Here is a 21,786-nt window from a genome sequence, read left to right on the forward strand (position 1 = left end):
TTAATCTTCTATACTCAAGGAATACAAGCCTCGTCAACGCTTTTAACCCTGGTCTCATCCTGGTGAATCTGCACTGCTCCCCCTTCCAAAGGCCAATATATCCTTCCTGAGGTAAGGTGCCCAGAACTGAACGGCTGAACTCCAGCTAGCTGGCATTTTACCAGAGCTTTATAGCACTGTAACATCACTTCTACCGCTTTGCATTCCAGGCTCCTTCAGATGAAGGCAAGATTCCAATCGTCTTTGCTGGATGACCATACACTTCCCCGCAATAAACTGCAGCTGCCACAGCTTGGCCCACGCACTTAATCTATCACTGTCCCTTTTACAATGTTCTGCTCCCATCCACACCATTTACTGTGCCAAATAACTCGGTGCCCTCAGCAAACTTGGATATACAGCTCGCTAATCCTTCATCCAAGGCGTTGATAAATGTAGTGTGAAGCGGAGGTCTCGGAACAGATCCTTGGACGACACCACTGGTCACATCCTGCCAATTTGAGTACATGCCCCAACTGGAGCACTGAGTCCAATTCTGGGCACCACACTTTAGGAAGGATGTGAGGGCCTTAGAGAAGGTGAAGAAAAAGATTTACGAGAAGGGTTCCGGGGATGAGGGACTTCAGAGACTGGAGAAGCTGGGGTTGTTCTCTTTGGAGCAGAGAAGGTTGAGATGAGATTTGATCGAGGTGTTCAAAATCATGAGGGGTCTGGACAGAGTAGAGAGAGAGAAACAGTTCCCATTGGTGGAAGGGTCGAGAACCAGAGGGCACAGGTTTAAGGTGATTGGCAGAGGAACCAAAGGCGACACGAGGATCATTTTTTCTTTTACGCAGCGAGTGGTTAGGATCTGGAGCGCACGGCCTGAGAGGGTGGTGGAGGCAGACTCAATCTTATCTTTCAAAAGGGAGTTGGATAAGCATTTGATGCAAAAGTAAGTTGCAGGGCTACGGGGAAAGGGCGGTTGGGGGGGGGGTAGGACTAGCTGAGAGTCAGCACGGGCTCAACAGGCCGAATGGCCTCCTTCTGTGCTGTAACCGTTCTACAATTCTATAATATCCATTATCCCTAATCTCTGTCTCCTACCTCCTAATCAACTCCCTCCCCATGTCAATAGGTTACCTCCAATTGAATGCACTCTCATTTTTGGTAAAAAATCTCTTGTGTGGAAGTTTATCGAATGCCTTCTGGAAGTCCAGATAAATAACATCCACAGACACTCATTTATCTTTAGTTACTGCGCAAAAAATTCAATTAGATTTGTTGGACATGACTTAGCTGCTACACATCCAAAATTATCTCTCTCTGATCCATTCGCGTTTGCCCCAGGAACAGGAGGAGGTCATTCAGCCCCTCGAGTTTGCTCTGCCATAGAATCATCGAAATTTACAGCAAGGAAGGAGGCCATTCGGCCCATCGTGTCCGCGCCGGCCGACAAAGAGCTACCCAGCCTAATCCCACTTTCCTTCCTCTTGGCCTGTAGCCCTGTAGGTTACGGCACTTCAAGTGCACATCCAAGTACTTTTTAAATGTGGTGAGGGTTTCTGCCTCTACCACCCTTTCAGGCAGTGAGTTCCAGACTCCCACCACCCTCTGGGTGAAAAAAGTTCTCCTCAAATCCCCTCTAAACCTCCTCCCAATTACTTTAAATCTATGCCCCCTGGTTGTTGACCCTTCTGCTAAGGGAATTAGGTCCTGGCTATCCACTATATCTTGGCCCCTCATAATTTTATACACCTCAATAAGGTCTCCCCTCAGCCTCATCTGTTCCAAGGAAAACAACCCCAGCCTATCCAATCTGTCCTCCTAGTTAAAATTCTCCAGTCCAGGCAACATCCTCATTAAAAAAAAGTGTGGGCTAACCAAAGTTCGATACAGGTCTAGCATAACTTCCCTACTTTTCAATTCCATGCGGTTTGCTTTTTTTTAACCACTTTGCTAACCTGCGTCGCAACGTTTAGTGATTTGTGTTTTCGTACTCCGAGATCCCTTTGTTCCTCTACCCCATCTCGACTCACACCCCCCAAGTAATAATGACCTCCCTATTCTTCCTACCAAAATGTAATACCTCACATTTATCAGTGTCGAACTTCATTTGCCAATTATATGCCTATTCTGCAAGTTTATCAATGTCCCCCTGTAGTTTGTTGCAGTGCTACTCAGTATTGACGATCGCCCCCAACTTGGTGTCATCCGCAAATCTAGAGATGACCTCCCTGTGGCATTGCTCTCGGGGAGTTTGGGATGCGGGCGAACGGTCGTGGTGTTTAATGACAAGGACGGAGCTGTGCCTGTCCCTTTAAGGCCACTGCTGAGGTATTACCTTGGGGTGGGGGGTGGGGGTGGGGGCAGTGGGGGAGTGTCTAACTAGGTACATCCTGAAGACAAATCGGAGACCAGTTACAATCATTGAATTTTACAGCACAGAATGAGGCCATTTGCCGAACAGTGAATTCCTTGAGGCTTCTAATGCTCCGCAATCGAACTTCAACCGAGGTTACCGCATTGGAGCAGGAGAAATCCCGAGGACATTGCTGGTGTGGAAAGCGTTCAGTTGCCCCTCACTAAGAGCCCCTTACCTTCAGGGCCAAAGGAAATATGGGGCTTTTTAAAATTGATTCAGTTCATGGGATGTGGGCATCGCTGGCGAGGCCGGCATTTATTGCCCATCCCTACTGGCCCCTTGAGAAGGTGGCATTGAGCCGCCTTCTTGAACCGCTGCAGTGAAGGTGCCCACACAGTGCTGACTTTGGCGTAGCGGTTTGGTACAACTGAGTGTCTCGCTGGGTCATTTCAGAGGGGCAGTTAAGAGTCAACCACATTGCTGTGGGTCTGGAGTCACATATCGGCCAGACCGGGTAAGGAAGGCAGATTTCCTTCCCGAAAGGACATTAGTGAACCAGATGGGTTTTTAACGACAATCCGGTAGTTTCATGGTCACCATTACTGACACTAGCTTTTTTAATTCCAGATTTATTTAATGAACTGAATTTATATTCCCCAGCTGCCGCGGTGGGATTTGAACTGACGTCTCCGAAACATTAGTCCCGGCCTCTGCATTACTGGCCCAGTAACATCACCACCGTGCAACCATAACCCCAATATGTGCCCCTCCCTTCTAGCAAGGTGGTGGGGATATGCGACACTGAATTGTGATCAGCGACAGGAATCCAGGTTGAGTTTGTCTCTCCCAGGAAAGGGTTGCTGAGTTCAGTCATCTCAGTGATCCCAGGAATAAACGCTGGGAACCTTCCGACCTGTATGGCTAAGTTAATGGATCCCCATGACAACTGCAAGTCACGGAGCTGGTCAGCCGTGGCTCAGTGGGCAGTACCCTCACCTCTGAGTCAGAAGGCTGTGGGTTCAAGTCCCACTCCAGGGACTTGAGCATATAAATCTAGACTGACACTCCCAGTGCAGTGCTGAGGGAATGCTGCACTGTCAGAGGTGCCGTCTTTTGGATGAGATATGAAACCTGTTCTCTCAGGTGGATGTAAAAGATCCCACGGCACTATTTTGAAGAAGAGCAGGGGAGTTATCCCCGGTGTCCTGGGGCCAATATTTATTCCTCAATCAACATTGCAAAAACAGATTATCTGGTCATTCATAGAATCATAGAAGTTTACAGCACGGAAGGAAGCCATTTTGGCCCATTGTGTCTGCACCGGCTGACAAGAGGCTATCCGGCTGACAAGAGGCTATCCGGCTGACAAGAGGCTATCCAGCCTAATCCCACTCATTGTCATTATCTCATTGCTGTTTGTGGGAGCTTGCTGTGCGCAAGTTGGCTGCCGCGTTTCCTACATTACAACAGCGACTGCACTCCAAAAGTACTTCATTGGCTGTAAAGCGCTTTGAGACGTCCAGTGGTCGTGAAAGGTGCTATATAAATGCAAGTCTGTCAGTCATTGTTGTGCTGCACATTGAGGGTGTGTACAGATGTGGGGGTAATTAGAGGGGTTAAGAGTTAAAACATTGTGTCAATCAAACAAGGGTTAAGACTAACATCTGTGGAGAGAGCGACAGAGAATTAAACGTTTCAGGTTGGTGAAGGGTCATCGACCCTAAATGTTAACTCCGTTTCTCTCTCCACAGATGCTGCCTGACCTGCTGAGTATTTCCAGCATTTTCTGCTTTTATTTCAGATTTCCAGCATCTGCAGTGTTTGTTTCTGTGTAACATAGAAAATAGATGCAGAAGTAGACCATTCGGCCCTTCGAGCCTGCACCACCATTCAATAAGATCATGGCTGATCATTCACCTCAGTACCCCTTTCCTGCTTTCTCTCCATACCCCTTGATCCCTTTAGCCGTAAGGACCACATCTAACTCCCTCTTGAATATATCCAATGAACTGGCATCAACAACTCTCTGCGGCAGGGCAGGGAATTCCACAGGTTAACAACTTTCTGAGTGAAGAAGTTTCTCCTCATCTCAGTCCTAAATGGCCTACCCCTTATCCTAAGACTATGTCCCCTGGTTCTGGACTTCCCCAACATCAGGAACATTCTTCCCACATCTAACCTGTCCCATCCCGTCAGAATCTTATACGTTTCTATGAGATCCCCTTTCATCCGTCTAAACTCCAGTGAATAAAGGCCCAGTTGATCCAGTCTCTTCTCATATGTCATGCTAAGACCAATCTTGCTTTGAAGTTAAGAAAGTACTTGCATTTATATTGCACTTTCACGACCACCGGACGTATCAAAGCGCTTTACAGCCAATGCAGTACTTTTGGAGTGTAGCCAATTTGCGCACAGCAAGCTCCCACAAACAGCAATGTGATAATGACCGGATAATCTGTTTTTAGTGATGTTGGTTGAGGGATAAATATTGTACCCAGGACACTGGGGAGAACTCCCCTGCTCTTCTTCGAAATAGTGGCCGTGGGATCTTTTACAAGTAGACAGGGCCTCCAAAATCTCATCCGATAGACGGCACCTCCGACAGTGCGGCACTCCTTCAGTACTGCACTGGGAGTGTCAGCCTACATTTATGTGCTCGAGTCCCTGGAGTGGGACTTGAACCCACAACCTTCTGACTCAGGCGAGAGTGCTGCCCACTGAGCCACGGCTGACATGTGGGCGGGGGGCCGGGATCTCCTGGTCATCCACTATAACAGTGATTGAGGCAACCCCTGCGGAAATTCACACCGATTATTCTTGTCAGGTTCTTAAAGGGGAAGTGCCTGCTCCTGAATTTCCATATTCTCGTAAATTTTTAGGCCGCTGTTAGTTGTCCCTGTTCCATTAGTTGAAGTTCCAAACTGTGGCTTTGGGCCAGCCTGAGACTAGTTGATCGTGTGGAACTCCCCCTTCCCTCCATATATGACCACGATCTAATTGCATGGCGGGACAGGCTCGAGGGGCTGAATGGCCTCCTCCTGTTCCTACGTTTCTGTGAGTGTGCGGGATGGGATGGAGGTTGGGGAAAACCTCTGTCCAATTGGATGTAAGCAGCCAGAGACCAGTAGGCATTCGATGAGCACTTTGCACTGTGAACCTGATGGCCCTGCTTGGTGCCAATTTGGACTGCGAGGAATGAAATTAGCCTCTGGGATAGGAATTTGACGGGAGAGGGATTGGACCAGGGTGCAGTCTTGACGAGTGCACCGCCGTTGGTGACTAGTTTGTTAACAAATCTCAACGTGAGCCCTCCGTGGACACGAGATGCAGGGACGGAATCTTATCTGCAGGACATTTGGCGCCAGGCTCTGAAGATTGCCATCTCCCTCAAATATCTGGACCATCTGGGTAGCCCTTGTGAAGAGCTCAAGGTGGCCAGGGGTTGGGAGTGGAGGAGGAGATGGGAAAATCCCCTCGTTGCTGCGTCAGGAGACAGTGGTAATTTCAAACTATCTGGCTGGACAAGTAACCGTGTAGAATCAGTGGGAGTTGGAGGTGGACAACGTTAGTTATACCCCTGCCCCATATTAACTTTTCATTGACTTGAAAGCTGTAACGTATGTACCCGTGAGCATGTTCACGGGTTTGTAGAGCTGTTGATTGGCGTGCATCATCACCCCCGGCAACCAAATTTTAATTTGATTTTAAATGTCTAAAGTTTAATTTGTTTAATTTGCCGGTTTTAGTGCCCCCCCCACCCCACTTTTAGCCAGGGGGTACTTGTATAATTTGTGTTTTAGTGCCCTCAAAAAAACCTCCCAAAAAAACCCCCAAAACAAGGGGGTACTTGTTTGAAAGTGTTTGGTGTGTCCCCCCCCCCTCCTTTAATCAGGGGGCACTTGATTTAATTGATTACAACAAAATAGTTGTAGAGCTGTTGAGTTGGGAGTGGCTTAGCCAGTCACGTGATGTTCACAAGACTCAATAAAACCCCAGCCAGTTGGGTTCAGGGGATCCACGATGGGGCAGGCGGTTGTGAGCCGGGTGGATGAACCGGTAATGTGTCGTGTGATTGTTAAACCTTTCGCTGATAAACCAACTGCTTCTTAACAGCCACATGTGTTGCCGTGAATTCTTAAGCGAAGAACCCACGGAGCAAATACGTCACGAGAGCAGTGTGAAATCGGGCGGGAATACCAAAACCAGCCTCTTACCCCGATCCCGTCAGTTTCCTGACGGGCGGGCGGGCGAGGTCGAAAATCGCCCTCCCCGGGGCAGCCCGCAAGCAGGCGGGATCTCACTTAACCGGCGGAGCAGGGGGTGGGGGGGTTAGCACGACGTCACCGACGGACCGGCAAGCTCGGGGGGTCGCTCGGGGCCTCTCCCTTCCGACGACAAGTCACCGGCTCGACAAAAAAGTCGCAAAGGCAAATCCCCCACGGGCCACGGTTCGCTTGCCATCCGGGCGGGCGGGAATTGGCAGAGATCGGCCGGCATCTGGCTCGGTGAAGTAGACCCGCCCCCCCCGAGGGGATGGGGGGGGGGGGGGTGGTGGAGACGATGGCCATCGGTCTTATCCCCACTCACATACGTCACACACATACACACACACACACACAACACGGTGAAACATGCGTTCGAAAATGAACTTTCTCTGGTCGCTAAAAATCAGTTTTGTTTGTTGCGTCGCCGTACGCGTTCGGTTTGGCCGTCGGTAGGGAGTCGGGGCACGCGGACCCCTCCTCTCAAACGCACAGGCGGCCGGCGGCTGAATATGGTCTTGAATGAACCATGGCTTAATATATGAGTCTCACATCCCTCTGCTGCACAGCTCTCCACTTGTTCGTCCTTCTCCGACCCGAATGCAGAAGTTGTCCGTTTTTTTTTCCCCCTTTCTTTCTCTTTTTTTCCCACAGTGAAGAAAGGATTTATAAACTGAAGAAAAGAATAAAAGCACTGCTGGCTTCTCATGTTCCTGAAACAGAGAGAGAGAGAGAGAGAGAGAGAAAGGCTAAGGAGGTGAGGTTAACAGATCAATGGTTTACCGCTGCCCAGGTCGATCACAGGGACCGATCGCTGTCCGTCTCGATCACACAGCTACTGCTCGCTGTCGCTTGCTCCGACTCTCACCCTGGCTCTCTCTCTCCCTGATCGCACCCTTTCTGTCGCTGTGAATCTCCGACACACTGCGTCTTTCCGACTGCCCTTCAGACCATTTACTCCTCTCTTTATCTCTCGATGAGCACGTCCTTCTGGCATTTTCTCCTTCTCTCTGTCACTCTGTTCATTTTCCCCACCCACTCTACTTCACCTCATTGCAACATAAGAAATAGGAGCAGGAGTCGGCCATTCGGCCCCTCGAGCCTGCTCCGCCATTCAATAAGGTCGTGGCTGATCTGACCTTGGCCTCAGCTCCACTTCCCCGCCCGCTCCCCATAACCCTTCACTCCCTTATCGCTCAACAATCTGTCTATCTCCACCTTAAATATATTCAATGACCCAGCCTCCACAGCTCTCTGGGGCAGAGAATTCCACAGATTTACGACCCTCTGAGAGAAGAAATTCCTCCTCATCTCCGTCTTAAATGGGCGACCCCTTATTCTGAGACTAGGCCCCCAGTTCTAGATTCCCCCACGGTGGGGGGGGGGGGGGGGGGAAGGGGGAAACATCCTCTCTGCATCTGTCTTGCATCACCTGCTACTAGCTGGCCCGAGACAGAAAGACTTGCATTTATATGGTGCCTTTCACAACCGCCTCAAAGCACATTACAGCCAACGAAGTGTAGTCACTGTTGTAATGTGGGAAGCGCGGCAGCCAATTTGCGCACAGCAAGCTCCCACACACAGCAATGTGATAATGACCCAGATAATCTGTTTTTTTGTTATGTTGATTGAGGGATAAATACTGGCCCCAGGACACCGGGGATAACTCCCCCTGCTCTTCTTCCAAATAGTGCCCTGGGATCTTTTACGTCCACCTGAGAGAGCAGACGGGGCCTCGGTTTAATGTCTCATCAGAGAGACGGCACCTCCGACAGAGCGGCGCTCCCTCAGCACTGCACTGGGAGTGTCAGCCTGGATTTGTGTGCTCAAGTCCCATGTTTTCTACTAACCCCCCCCACACCTGCCTGCCTGAGAACCCTCTCTTATGTTACTTCCTCTGGACAGTTCCTATTTATTTTATACTCCTACTATTTTGTACTTCCCCAGCTCCATGACGTTTCATTTTTCTACATTAACCAACATGGAGTGGGACTTGAACCCACGACCTTCTGACTCAGAGGCGAGAGTGCTGCCCACTGAGCCACGGATGGTCCAGGGAACCCACGCTGAAAATGGAGCCCTGCATCACTGTCCCGTCTCTCCCCCCACTCCACCCTTTGGGCGATGGTAACACACTTACATTGTATGATGTACTGTAAGACTCTCAGTCTGAATGAGGGCTTTCCACCACAATGCTAACTGGCTTTGTGGCACCAGTACCAGTGTTGTAACTCTTCGTCATGTAACTGTTCATCACTTTTTCCTGAAAAGAAAAGAGGGAGAAGGACAGAGACGGACAATCGGAATGAGTTTAAAGCCAAACGGCGGACTGACCGTTCAAACTCTCCACCCTGGTGTCAAACACTCCCTTTCTCCTCAACAATACCCAACTCTCCACGCAGCCCAAGTCCATCCACGATTATCCAGAGGACCTCTACTGAAACCTTTCGCACACACCTGGAAAAGGATACATGGAAAAGCTCGTGTGACCCGACTGGAAAATATATCGGCCGTTCCTTCATCGTCTTTATATGCACATAGATTGGGCTAGCCAAACTGGAAGCAATACGGTGGAGGAGGATTTCCTGGAATGCATAAGGGATGGTTTTCTAGACCAATATGTCGAGGAACCAACTAGGGGGGAGGCCATCTTAGACTGGGTGTTGTGTAATGAGAGAGGATTAATTAGCAATCTCATTGTGCGAGGCCCCTTGGGGAAGAGTGACCATAATATGGTGGAATTCTGCATTAGGATGGAGAATGAAACAGTTAATTCAGAGACCATGGTCCAGAACTTAAAGAAGGGTAACTTTGAAGGTATGAGGCATGAATTGGCTAAGATAGATTGGCTAATGATACTTAAGGGGTTGACTGTGGATGGGCAATGGCAGACATTTAGAGAACGCATGGATGAATTACAACAATTGTACATTCCTGTCTGGCGTAAAAATAAAAAAGGGAAGGTGGCTCAACCGTGGCTATCTAGGGAAATCAGGGATAGTATTAAAGCCAAGGAAGTGGCATACAAATTGGCCAGAAATAGCAGCGAACCTGAGGACTGGGAGAAATTTAGAACTCAGCAGAGGAGGACAAAGGGTTTGATTAGGGCAGGGAAAATGGAGTACGAGAAGAAGCTTGCAGGGAACATTAAGGCGGATTGCAAAAGTTTCTATAGGTATGTAAAGAGAAAGAGGTTAGTAAAAACAAACGTAGGTCCCCTGCAGTCAGAATCAGGGGAAGTCATAACGGGGAACAAAGAAATGGCAGACCAATTGAACAAGTACTTTGGTTCAGTATTCACTAAGGAGGACACAAACAACCTTCCGGATATAAAAGTGGTCAGAGGGTCTATTAAAGAGGAGGAACTGAGGGAAATCTTTATTAGTCGGGAAATTGTGTTGGGGAAATTGATGGGATTGAAGGCCGATAAATCCCCAGGGCCTGATGGACTGCATCCCAGAGTACTTAAGGAGGTGGCCTTGGAAATAGCGGATGCATTGACAGTCATTTTCCAACATTCCATTGACTCTGGATCAGTTCCTATCGAGTGGAGGGTAGCCAATGTAACCCCACTTTTTAAAAAAGGAGGGAGAGAGAAAGCAGGGAATTATAGACCGGTCAGCCTGACCTCAGTAGTGGGTAAAATGATGGAATCAATTATTAAGGATGTCATAGCAGCGCATTTGGAAAATGGTGACATGATAGGTCCAAGTCAGCATGGATTTGTAAAAGGGAGATCATGCTTGACAAATCTTCTGGAATTTTTTGAGGATGTTTCCAATAAAGTGGACAAAGGAGTACCAGTTGATGTGGTATATTTGGACTTTCAGAAGGCTTTCGACAAGGTCCCACACAGGAGATTAATGTGCAAAGTTAAAGCACATGGGATTGGGGGTAGTGTGCTGACGTGGATTGAGAACTGGTTGTCAGACAGGAAGCAAAGAGTAGGAGTAAATGGGTACTTTTCGGAATGGCAGGCAGTGACTAGTGGGGTACCGCAGGGTTCTGTGCTGGGGCCCCAGCTGTTTACATTATACATTAATGATTTAGACGAAGGGATTAAATGTAGTATCTCCAAATTTGCGGATGACACTAAGTTGGGTGGCAGTGTGAGCTGCGAGGAGGATGCTATGAGGCTACAGAGTGACTTGGATAGGTTAGGTGAGTGGGCAAATGCGTGGCAGATGAAGTATAATGTGGATAAATGTGAGGTTATCCACTTTGGTGGTAAAAACAGAGAGACAGACTATTATCTGAATGGTGACAGATTAGGAAAAGGGAAGGTGCAATGAGACCTGGGTGTCATGGTACATCAGTCATTGAAGGTTGGCATGCAGGTACAGCAGGCGGTTAAGAAAGCAAATGGCATGTTGGCCTTCATAGCGAGGGGATTTGAGTACAGGGGCAGGGAGGTGTTGCTACAGTTGTACAGGGCCTTGGTGAGGCCACACCTGGAGTATTGTGTACAGTTTTGGTCTCCTAACTTGAGGAAGGACATACTTGCTGTTGAGGGAGTGCAGCGAAGATTCACCAGACTGATTCCCGGGATGGTGGGACTGACCTATCAAGAAAGACTGAATCAACTGGGCTTGTATTCACTGGAGTTCAGAAGAGTGAGAGGGGACCTCATAGAAACGTTTAAAATTCTGACGGGTTTGGACAGGTTGGATGCAGGAAGAATGTTCCCAATGTTGGGGAAGTCCAGAACCAGGGGTCACAATCTAAGGATAAGGGATAAGCCATTTAGGACCGAGATAAGGGGAAACTTCTTCACCCAGAGAGTGGTGAACCTGTGGAATTCTCTACCACAGGAAGTAGTTGAGGCCAATTCACTAAATATATTCAAAAGGGAGTTAGATGAAGTCCTTAGTACTCGGGGGATCAAGGGGTATGGCGTGAAAGCAGGAAGTGGGTACTGAAGTTTCATGTTCAGCCATGAACTCGTTGAATGGCGGTGCAGGCTAGAAGGGCTGAATGGCCTGCTCCTGCACCTATTTTCTATGTTTCTATGTTTCTATGTCGCTGGGTCACAATCCTGGAACTCCCTCCCTAACAGCACTGTGGGAGCACCTTCACCACACGGAACTGCAGCGGTTCAAGAAGGTGGCTCGCTACCACCTTCTCAAGGGGCAATTAGGGATGGGCAATAAATGCTGGTCTTGCCAGAGACGCCCACATCCCAGGAAGGAATATAGGCAATATCTAGAGGAATCAAGGGATATAGGGATCGGGCGGGAAAGTGGAGTTGAGGTCAAAGATCGGCCGTGATCTTATTGAATGGCGGAGCAGGCTCGAGGGGCCAAATGGCTGACTCCTGCTCCTAATTCTTATGTTCTTATGGTCTAAAGTTCTTTCTTTCTGTGTGTAAAACAATGTGTTACAGAAAGGGGAAATGTGAACCAGTTTTGGGGTTCTTATGTTCTTCTGATGTCTCACTTACAGCAAACCTCAGACATCTAGGGCTAAAAATCTGGAGCACCTCGCTTGGAGGCAGTAATACTCGCCAGGCGCGAGACTTTGCACCGGGTGCAGAACTCTTACCCCTTGCGGGAAATTGGGGTTACTGTCCCCGAAAGGAAGCAAAATAACGCACTCCTCTTCCTTTCTGGTCTGGGGGCGAAGCGCAGGGCTAGGGAGCGGGGCACAGGGCTAGGGAGCGGGGCACAGGGCTAGGGAGCGGGGCACAGGGCTAGGGAGCGGGGCACAGGGCTAGGGAGCAGGGCACAGGGCTAGGGAGCGGGGCACAGGGCTAGGGAGCAGGGCACAGGGTGATGGAGCGGGGCACAGGGCTAGGGAGCGGGGCACAGGGCTAGGGAGCGGGGCACGGGGCTAGGGAGCGGGGCACAGGGCTAGGGAGCGGGGCACAGGGCGATGGAGCGGGGCACAGGGCTAGGGAGCGGGGAACAGGGCTAGGGAGTGGGGCACAGGGCTAGAGAGCGGGGCACAGGGCTAGGGAGCGGGGCACAGGGCTAGGGAGCGGGGCACAGGGCGAGGGAGCGGGGCACAGGGCTAGGGAGCGGGGCACAGGGCTAGGGAGCGGGGCACAGGGCTAGGGAGCAGGGCACAGGGCGATGGAGCGGGGCACAGGGCTAGGGAGCGGGGCACAGGGCTAGGGAGCGGGGCACAGGGCTAGGGAGCGGGGCACAGGGCTAGAGAGCGGGGCACAGGGCTAGGGAGCGGGGCACAGGGCTAGGGAGCGGGGCACAGGGCGATGGAGCGGGGCACAGGGCTAGGGAGCGGGGAACAGGGCTAGGGAGCAGGGCACAGGGCTAGGGAGCGGGGAACAGGGCTAGGGAGCGGGGCACAAGGCATAGGGAGTGGGGCACGGGCCAATGGAGCGGGGCACGGGGCTAGGGAGCGGGGCACGGGGCTAGGGAGCGGGGCACGGGGCGATGGAGCGGGGCACAGGGCTAGGGAGCGGGACACGGGGCGATGGAGCGGGGCACAGGGCTAGGGAGCGGGGCAAGGGGCAATGGAGCGGGGCACAGGGCTAGGGAGCGGGGCTGGGGAGCGATTAGCGGGGCGCGGGGCAAGGGAGCGGGGCATAGGGCGACGGAGCGGGGCACAGGGCTAGGGAGCGGGGCTGGGGAGCGATTAGCGGGGCGCGGGGCAAGGGAGCGGGGCTGGGGAGTGAGGCTGGGGAATTTAGCGAGAGTCGTTAGCAGGCCCGTGCCGGCAGAAAGTCGTTCGCTAACGAGAGGCGCAGACGACATGAATTTCTTCCCCTTATTGACCTTATTTTATTGATGCTGCTCTCTGGTGATTGCCCCTTGACCCTTCTTGTGCTTCACATAACTATGGTCGATGCATCTATGAGAATTCCTCACGTGAATGCTCGATCCTTCACCCTTCATGTTCACTCCACTGAAATCCAGACTCGTTCTACCCCAACTCATTCTGTCCCTGGCCCTCGAGTCCCATGGGATTCCTTATCCTCCCTTCTTCTTAAAATCTGCAGGTTCAGATCGACTGACTTCATCTTCTGCTCTGCTCTCCTTCGCCTTGCTAACGGCCTGCACTTATGGGATGTCGGCCCTGACCTGGGTTTCTCAACAATCGAACAAGAAGTGATACAAATCACATGTGGCCCATAAATGTTGGAGTAGGCAGGCCTCCCGTGGTGGTTCCGATGAGCCGGTGCCCAAGGCTCAAGACCAATACCCAACCCTGTCATTTTAGCTTTGGTGCCGAAGGGCTTCCATCTTGGAAAGGCGAGCTAAAATCTTTCCCCCTCTCTCCCCCTCTGCCGACTTGCTCTATCTGACTAACTCCCTTCTTCACCTCAAGTGTTCCAGGTCAATGATTCCAGGCTCAGTCCCCAAATATCCCGACTCCCTACAGGGGCGAAGGGGAGAAATCTTGATGGGGAGGGCAGTGGGTGGGGGGGGGGTCGGGGGGAAGAGATGCGGTGTGGGGGTGAGGGGGCAGTCAGGGCGGGAGAGAAGCAGGAGGCTGGGAGAAATGCGAGGGGTGGGGTTGGGAAGAGAATTGGGGAGAGGGGGTGGGGAGAGAAGCGGGGGGGTGAGGTTGAGGGGAATTGGGGAGGGGGTTGTTGGGAGAGATATGGGGGCTGGGAGAGATGGGGTGGGGTTGGGGGGAATTGGGGAGGGGGTTGTTGGGAGAGATATGGGGGCTGGGAGAGATGTGGGGGTGGGGTTGGGGGGAATTGGGGAGGGGGTTGTTGGGAGAGATATGGGGGCTGGGAGAGATGTGGGGGTGGGGTTGGGGGGAATTGGGGAGGGGGCTGGGAGAGATATGGGAGGTGGAGTTGGGGGAATTGGGGAGGGGGGGTTGGGAGAGATATTGGGGGTGAGGTTGGGGGGAATTGGGGAGGGGCGGGGAGAGATGTGAGGGGTGGGGTTAGGGGGTCTTGGGGAGCGGGGGTGGGGAGAGACGCGGGGGGGTGGGTTTGGGGGGAATTGGGGAGGGGGGCTGGGAGAGAAGTTGGGGATGGGGTTGGGGGGAATTGGGGAGGGGGGCTGGGAGAGATGCGAGCCGAGTTGTAGAAATCGGAGCTTAGGAGAGTCACCTCGATGAGTTGGTGCCATTGCTCGATGGGCTTCCGTGGGTTGGCCAACATCTCGGTCCAGTGCTCTCGGCCTGGTCCATCAGCGTCATTACCCACGCGACACATCCCGATAACCTCGTTGTGACCGATGCTGAGGAGAGAGCCAGAGTAATAAAAATATCAGCAGCAAGTGTTCGAAAGTCCCTCCGAGCATAAAGAGGTGGGAGAGGCAACAAGAAGATGTCAGTTTAACTCCCTGTGGGCAGCACCCTCGCCTCTGAGTCAGAAGTTTGTGCGTTCGAGGCCCACTCCAGGGACTTGAGCACATAAATCTAGGCTGACACTCCCAGGGCAGTGCTGAGGGAGCGTCGCACTGTCGGAGGTGCCGTCTTTTGGATCAGACGATAAACCGAGGCCCCGTCTGCTCTCTCAGGTGGACGTAAAAGATCCCACGGGCACTATTTCAAAGAAGAGCAGGGGGAGTTATCTCCGGTGTCCTGGGGCTAATATTTATCCCTCAATCAACATCACTAAAAAACAGATTATCTGATCATTATCACATTGCTGTTTGTGGGAGCTTGCTGTGCGCAAATTAGCTGCCGCGTTTCCCTACATTACAACAGTGACTACACTTCGAAAGTACTTCATTGGCTGTAAAGCATTTTGGGATGTCCGGTGGTCGTGAAAGGCGCTATATAAATGCATGTTCTTTCTTCCCCCTTTTCAACCACAACAATTCCATTTAATAAGCGCCTTTAAGGTAAAAAATCTTTCGAGGTGCTTTACTGAGAAGCAAGGAAGAAATAAATACTATGGGGTAGAAATTCATCTTGGGGCAGTAGCACAATCATAGAATTACAGAACGGTTACAGAACAGAAGGAGGCCATTCGGCCCATCGAACCCGTGCCGGCTCTCTGAAAGAGCACTTCAGCCAGTCCCACTCCCCCGCCCTTTCCCCGTAGCCCGGCAAATGTGTTTTCCTTCAGGTACGTATCCAACTCCCTTTTGAAAGCCACGATTGAGTCTTCCTCCACCAACCTCTCAGGCAGAGCATTCCAGATCCCAACATGAGGTCATTTTTTTTTCCTGTGGACATTATTTGTGGAGAAATTTGATTGGCAGCCCTTAAGAGATTTTGTAGGGCTGGATTTCCGGGTCCCGTTTTCCGTCCCGGAGCGGTGGCAATGGCGAGGGGGGGGGGGGGGGGTGAGGTGTTCTGGGCAGGCGGGCAACCTCCAGCGCCCCGCGGTGATCCTCGGGTCCGGTTTAGCGGTGGCCCGGTGCAACACATAGAAACATAGAAAATAGGTGCAGGAGGAGGCCATTCGGCACTTCGAGCCTGCACCACCATTCAATAAGATCATGGCTGATCATTCAACCTCAGTACCCCTTTCCTGCTTTCTCTCCATACACTTTGATCCCGTTAGCCGTAAGGGCCACATCTAACTTGAATATATCTAACGAACTGGCATCTGAGGTAGAGAATTCCACAGGTTAACAACTCTCTGAGTGAAGAAGTTTCTCCCCATCTCGGTCCTAAATGGCTTACCCCTTTATCCTTTGACTGTGACCCCTGGTTCTGGACTTCCCCAACATTGGGAACGTTCTTCCTGCATCTAAGCTGTCCCGTCCCGTCAGGATTTTATATGTTTCTATGAGATCCCCTCTCATCCTTCTAAACTCCAGTGAATACAGGCCAAGTCGATCCAGCCTCTCCTCATATGTCAGTCCTGCCATCCCGGGAATCAGTCTGGTGAACCTTCGCTGCACTCCCTCAATAGCAAGAACGTCCCTTCCTCGGATGAGGAGACCAAAACTGAGCACGATATTCCAGGTGAGGCCTCACCAAGGCCCTGGACAACCGCACCACCGTCCGGCAGAGCCGTACCCGGTGTGCATCACCCCCCCGGTTGCGACAACGGCGCGAGTTTGAACTCCTGCCCGCCCCGTCCGGCCCGCGACACGTCCCGCACTGACCGCCTGGGAAATCAGCGCGGTCCCACCATCCCGACAGCGAAGGAGTGAGTAATGGACTCCTGAAGGGAGTGTGACCGTTTTTTTTTTCTGTGAATTTTTTTTTGTTGCGATTTGCGTTGTGGTGGCCTGGGCAATGTTTTGGGAATGTTCTTATGAGATTTTTTAGGTTCTCTTCCCCCCACCCCCTCTCGGATCACTCCCGGCCCGGCTCTTTACCTCGGGAGTTTCCCGCCCAAACACTCCACGAGAGAGGGATACAACGCCTCCCTTACCGCTGCGGCCCCTGACTCAGGACCCAGCTGCCCAAACTTACCCACTGAGGCGTAAACCATTCCCGGGCGCTAACTTTCCCGCCCCGCCGCCGTTACCGCCCCGAAAGCAACAAAGCCGAAAATGCAGTCCTTACTAAGTCCCGGCCTGTCTTAAAATAGCATTTCTCAGCTTGTCTCATTCAAATTGAGAAATCTGAGACCAAAGTGAGATAGACAGGCCACGTAATCTCCACGGATCGTCAGCAAAGAACCACCATGTAATATTTAAGGACTGTAAATGTCCAGTCCACTTTACACTGCAATGCTGCTCAGCAGATGGGGCTGTTTATTTTTCCACCTTCTGCGAGAGGGATAGTTATGCCAGTAACTGCTGTAAATCTAGTGTGTCGTTACTTCTGTTCAATTATCCATTTACATTTGGCAGCTTTTAGCCGAAACCGCAGTCCAGTTAAATGTTAGCCCTGCTAGTTTCCACAGTCAGGGAACATTATGTCCAGGCACGAATAAACAGTAATCTGTAAAAGAGTAACACAGGTTTTTTTCTGTTTAATCGCTGCGATCGCTATAAATATATACCTAAAGTTGAGGTCGTCCATAACGAGGCTGCCCCGTGTCCTAACGCGCACTAAGTCCCGTTCACCCATCACCCCCTGTCCTCGCTGCCCCGTGTCCTAACTCACACCAAGTCCCGCTCACCCATCACCCCCTGTCCTCGCTGCCCCGTGTCCTAACTCGCACTGAGTCCCGCTCACCCATCACCCCCTGTCCTCGCTGCCCCGTGTCCTAACTCGCACCGAGTCCCGTTCACCCATCACCCCCTGTCCTCGCTGCCCCGTGTCCTAACTCGCACCGAGTCCCGCTCACCCATCACCCCCTGTGCATTCTGCCCCATGTCCTAACTCGCACCAAGTCCCACTCACCCATCATCCCCTGTCCTCGCTGCCCCGTGTCCTAACTCACACCGAGTCCCACTCACCCATCACCCCCTGTGCATTCTGCCCCATGTCCTAACTCGCACCAAGTCTCGCTCACCCATCACCCCCTGTCCTCGCTGCCCTGTGTCCTAACTCGCACCGAGTCCCGTTCACCCATCACCCCCTGTCCTCGCTGCCCGTGTCCTAACTCGCACCGAGTCCCGCTCACCCATCACCCCCTGTGCATTCTGCCCCATGTCCTAACTCGCACCAAGTCCCACTCACCCATCATCCCCTGTCCTCGCTGCCCCATGTCCTAACTCACACCGAGTCCCGCTCACCCATCACCCCCTGTGCATTCTGCCCCATGTCCTAACTCGCACCAAGTCCCGCTCACCCATCACCCCCTGTCCTCGCTGCCCTGTGTCCTAACTCGCACCGAGTCCCGCTCACCCATCACCCCCTGTCCTCGCTGCCCCGTGTCCTAACTCGCACCGAGTCCCGTTCACCCATCACCCCCTGTGCTCGCTGACCTACATTGGCTCCCGGTTAAGCAACGCCTCGATTTCAAAATTCTCAGCCTTGTTTTCAAATCCCTCCATGGCCCTCGCCCCTCCCTATCTCTGTAATCTCCTCCAGCCCCACAACTCTCCGAGATGTCTGCGCTCCCCTAATTCTGCCCTTTTGAGCATCCCTGATGATAATCGCTCAACCATCGGTGGCCGTGCCTTCTGTTGCCTGGGCCTCAAGTTCTGGAACTCTCTCCCTAAACCTCTCCGCCTCTCTACCTCGCTTTCCTCCTTCAAGACGCTCCTTAAAACCTACCTCTTTGACCAGGTTTTTGTTCACCTACAATAATTTCTCCTTATGCGGCTCGGTGTCAAATGTTTTGTCTCATAACACTCCTGTGAAGCGCCTTGGGACATTGTACTATCTTAAAGGCGCTATATAAATACAAGTTGCTGTTGTTGTAAATTACCTAGATATTGGGCAAGTAAAGACACAATCTGGGCCACAGAGAGCAAGCAATCACCTATATATGTCAGCCGTGGCTCAGTGGGTAGCACACTCACCTCTGAGTCAGAAGGTTGTGGGTTCAAGGGTCACTCCAGGGATTTGAGCACATAAATCCAGGCTGACACTCCCAGTGCAGTGCTGAGGGAGTGCCGCTCTGTCGGAGGTGCTGTCTTTCAGATGAGACGTTAAACCGAGGCCCTGTCTGCTCTCTCAGGTGGACGTAAATCAATATAACAAAAACACAGATTATCTGGTCGTTATCACGTTGCTGTTTGTGGGAGCTTGCTGTGTGCAAATTGGCTGCTGCCTTTTCCACATTACAACAGTGACTACACTCCAAAAGTACTTCATTGGCTGTAAAACGCTTTGAGACATCTGGTGGTCATGAAAGGGGCTATATAAATGTAAGTCTTTCTTTCTCAACTACATTTAGGGGCCCTAGCGGTATTGGTGTCCCTGGAGATGGAGCACGCGGTGTCCACCGGTACGCTCGCGGCCTTCCGTGAAAGGTGGGCGCCGGAGGGACTGGAGTGCATCATCACCCCCGGCAACCAAATTGTAATTTGATTTAAGGTTTTGTTAAAGTTTAAATTATTGTTAATTTGTGGATCCTAGTGCCCTCACCAAAAGGCGGCATTTACATTTGTACTAAAATAATGTCGAGCTGTTGAGTTGGGAGTGGCTTAGCCAGTCACGTGATGTTCACAAGACTCAATAAAACCCCAGCCAGTTGGGTTCGGGGGGATCCACGATGGGGCAGGTGGTTGTGAGCCTGGTGGATGAACCGGTAATGTGTCGTGTGTTTGTTAAACCTTTTGCTAATAAAACAACTGGTTCTTAATCGCAAGGTGCTGCTATGAATTCTGAAGCAAAGAACCCATGAAGCAAATACGTTACAATCTCCATATTCCTTGATTCCCTTAAGTATCCAAAAATCTATCGATCTCTGTCTTGAATATACTCAATGACTGAGCCTCCACAGCCCTCTGGAGTAGAGAATTCCAAAGATTCACCACTCTCTGATTGAAGAAATTCGTCCTTATCTCAGTCCTAAATGGCCAAACGCTTATTCTGAGACTGTGACCCCTGGTTCTAGACTCCCCAGCCCGGGGAAACATCCTCCCTGCATCTACCCTGTCAAGCCCCTTAAGAATCTTTATAGGTTTCAATGTACTAATTGATTGTGGGATAAATATTGGCCAGGAGTTGGGGAAGGGATGGAGTGGGTTGTTATTGAGTTGGTTTTATGTAAAACATTCTTGTTGAGAGCATCTTAAAGAGAAAGCCCACGGCCTTCTATTACACCACCTTCCCCATTTGCTGCACTAGTCTTAATCGAAAGATTTGTCAGGAGAAGCATAAATTTTGCATGCTGTTAAGTGCAACATTCTCAAGAAGCAATAAGCAATCATTCTGCTTCATCTGTGATTAATACGCACCCCATGCGAGAGCTGCAAGCAGCTCCCACTGACACACCGTCCGCAGTTCTTATAATTAAAACATGCCTCGCTCCTCCCCCGCCGCCCTCTGTCCCGCACTCTCCGAGGGAGGCTGCAGTCAGAACAGCGCAGTGCTCCGTGTTGCTTAACCAATCGCTCGGCATCCAACCTTTAACCGCCGCTGTCTGTGCGCCTCCGCCTCTCTGTGTTTGTTTCACCACTTGGCGACGAGTGGCAATGGGCCGCTCTACCATGAGAGGCCTCAAAGAGGAGGCCTCGCCACATGTCCTTTTACTAGCTGCAGGGGCGGGGGCGGGGGGGGGGGGGGGGGCTAGAGCTCCCCCTAGTGGATCACTGATGAACTGCAACTACTGATTATAAATAAAACAGGATCATGTGGCAGGGTCACATGATGACAATTTGTGGTCACCCGAGGAAGTGAGTGTTTGAAGGCCAGGACCTCAAATCTGGCACCAAGCTCATGGTCTATATGGCTGTAGTAATACCTGCTCTCCTGTATGACTAAGAGATGTGGCCCATATACAGTAGACATCTCAAATTGCTGGAGAAATACCACCAATGCTGCCTCCGCAAGATCCTGCAAATCCACTGGAGGACAGACGCACCAGCATCAGTGTTCTCGCTCAGGCCAATTCCCCCAGCATTGAAGCACTGACATAACATAAGAACATAAGAACATAAGAATTAGGAACAGGAGTAGGCCATCTAGCCCCTCGAGCCTGCTCCGCCATTCAACAAGATCATGGCTGATCTGGCCGTGGACTCAGCTCCACTTACCCGCCCGCTCCCCGTAACCCTTAATTCCCTTATTGGTTAAAAATCTATCTATCTGTGATTTGAATATATTCAATGAGTTAGCCTCAACTACTTTCTTGGGCAGAGAATTCCACAGATTCACAACCCTCTGGGAGAAGAAATTCCTTCTCAACTCGGTTTTAAATTGGCTCCCCCGTATTTTGAGGCTGTGCCCCCTAGTTCTAGTCTCCCCGACCAGTGGAAACAACCTCTCTGCCTCAATCTTGTCTATCTCTTTCATTATTTTAAATGTTTCTATAAGATCACCCCTCATCCTTCAGAACTCCGAGTAAAGACCCAGTCTACTCAATCTATCATCATAAGGTAACCCCCTCATCTCTGGAATCAGCCTGGTGAATCGTCTCTGTACCCCCTCCAAAGCTAGTATATCCTTCCTTAAGAAAGGTGACCAAAACTGCACGCAGTACTCCAGGTGCGGCCTCACCAATACCCTATACAGTTGCAGCAGGACCTCCCTGCTTTTGTACTCCATCCCTCTCGCAATGAAAGCCAACATTCCTGATTACCTGCTGCACCTGCAAACTAACTTTTTGGGATTCATGAACAAGGACCCCCAGGTCCCTCTGCACCGCAGCATGTTGTAATTTCTCCTCATTCAAATAATATTCCCTTTTACTGTTTTTTTTCCAAGGTGGATGACCTCATATTTTCCGACATTGTATTCCATCTGCCAAACCTTCACCCATTCGCTTAACCTATCTAAATCTCTTTGCAG

At 51.2% G+C, this 21,786-nt stretch overlaps 1 protein-coding gene across 1 annotated transcript in view; it reads right to left on the reverse strand.

The window, feature by feature from the left end:
• Positions 1-7,280: 7,280 nt before the first annotated feature.
• syt3 (synaptotagmin III) overlaps positions 7,281-21,786 on the reverse strand; it is a 72,719-nt gene continuing 58,213 nt past the window's right edge. Inside the window, exons 6-8 of the mRNA XM_070862357.1 lie at positions 14,636-14,765; positions 8,747-8,869; positions 7,281-7,319 (exon numbers count right to left, since the gene is read on the reverse strand). Of these exons, the coding sequence (XP_070718458.1) occupies positions 8,771-8,869; positions 14,636-14,765 (229 nt within the window). The 3' untranslated portion in view covers positions 7,281-7,319; positions 8,747-8,770. The remainder of the gene's footprint in view (positions 7,320-8,746; positions 8,870-14,635; positions 14,766-21,786) is intronic.

This window comes from Pristiophorus japonicus, chromosome 19 (genome assembly GCF_044704955.1).
Source record: "Pristiophorus japonicus isolate sPriJap1 chromosome 19, sPriJap1.hap1, whole genome shotgun sequence".
Taxonomy (NCBI): Eukaryota; Metazoa; Chordata; class Chondrichthyes; family Pristiophoridae; genus Pristiophorus; species Pristiophorus japonicus.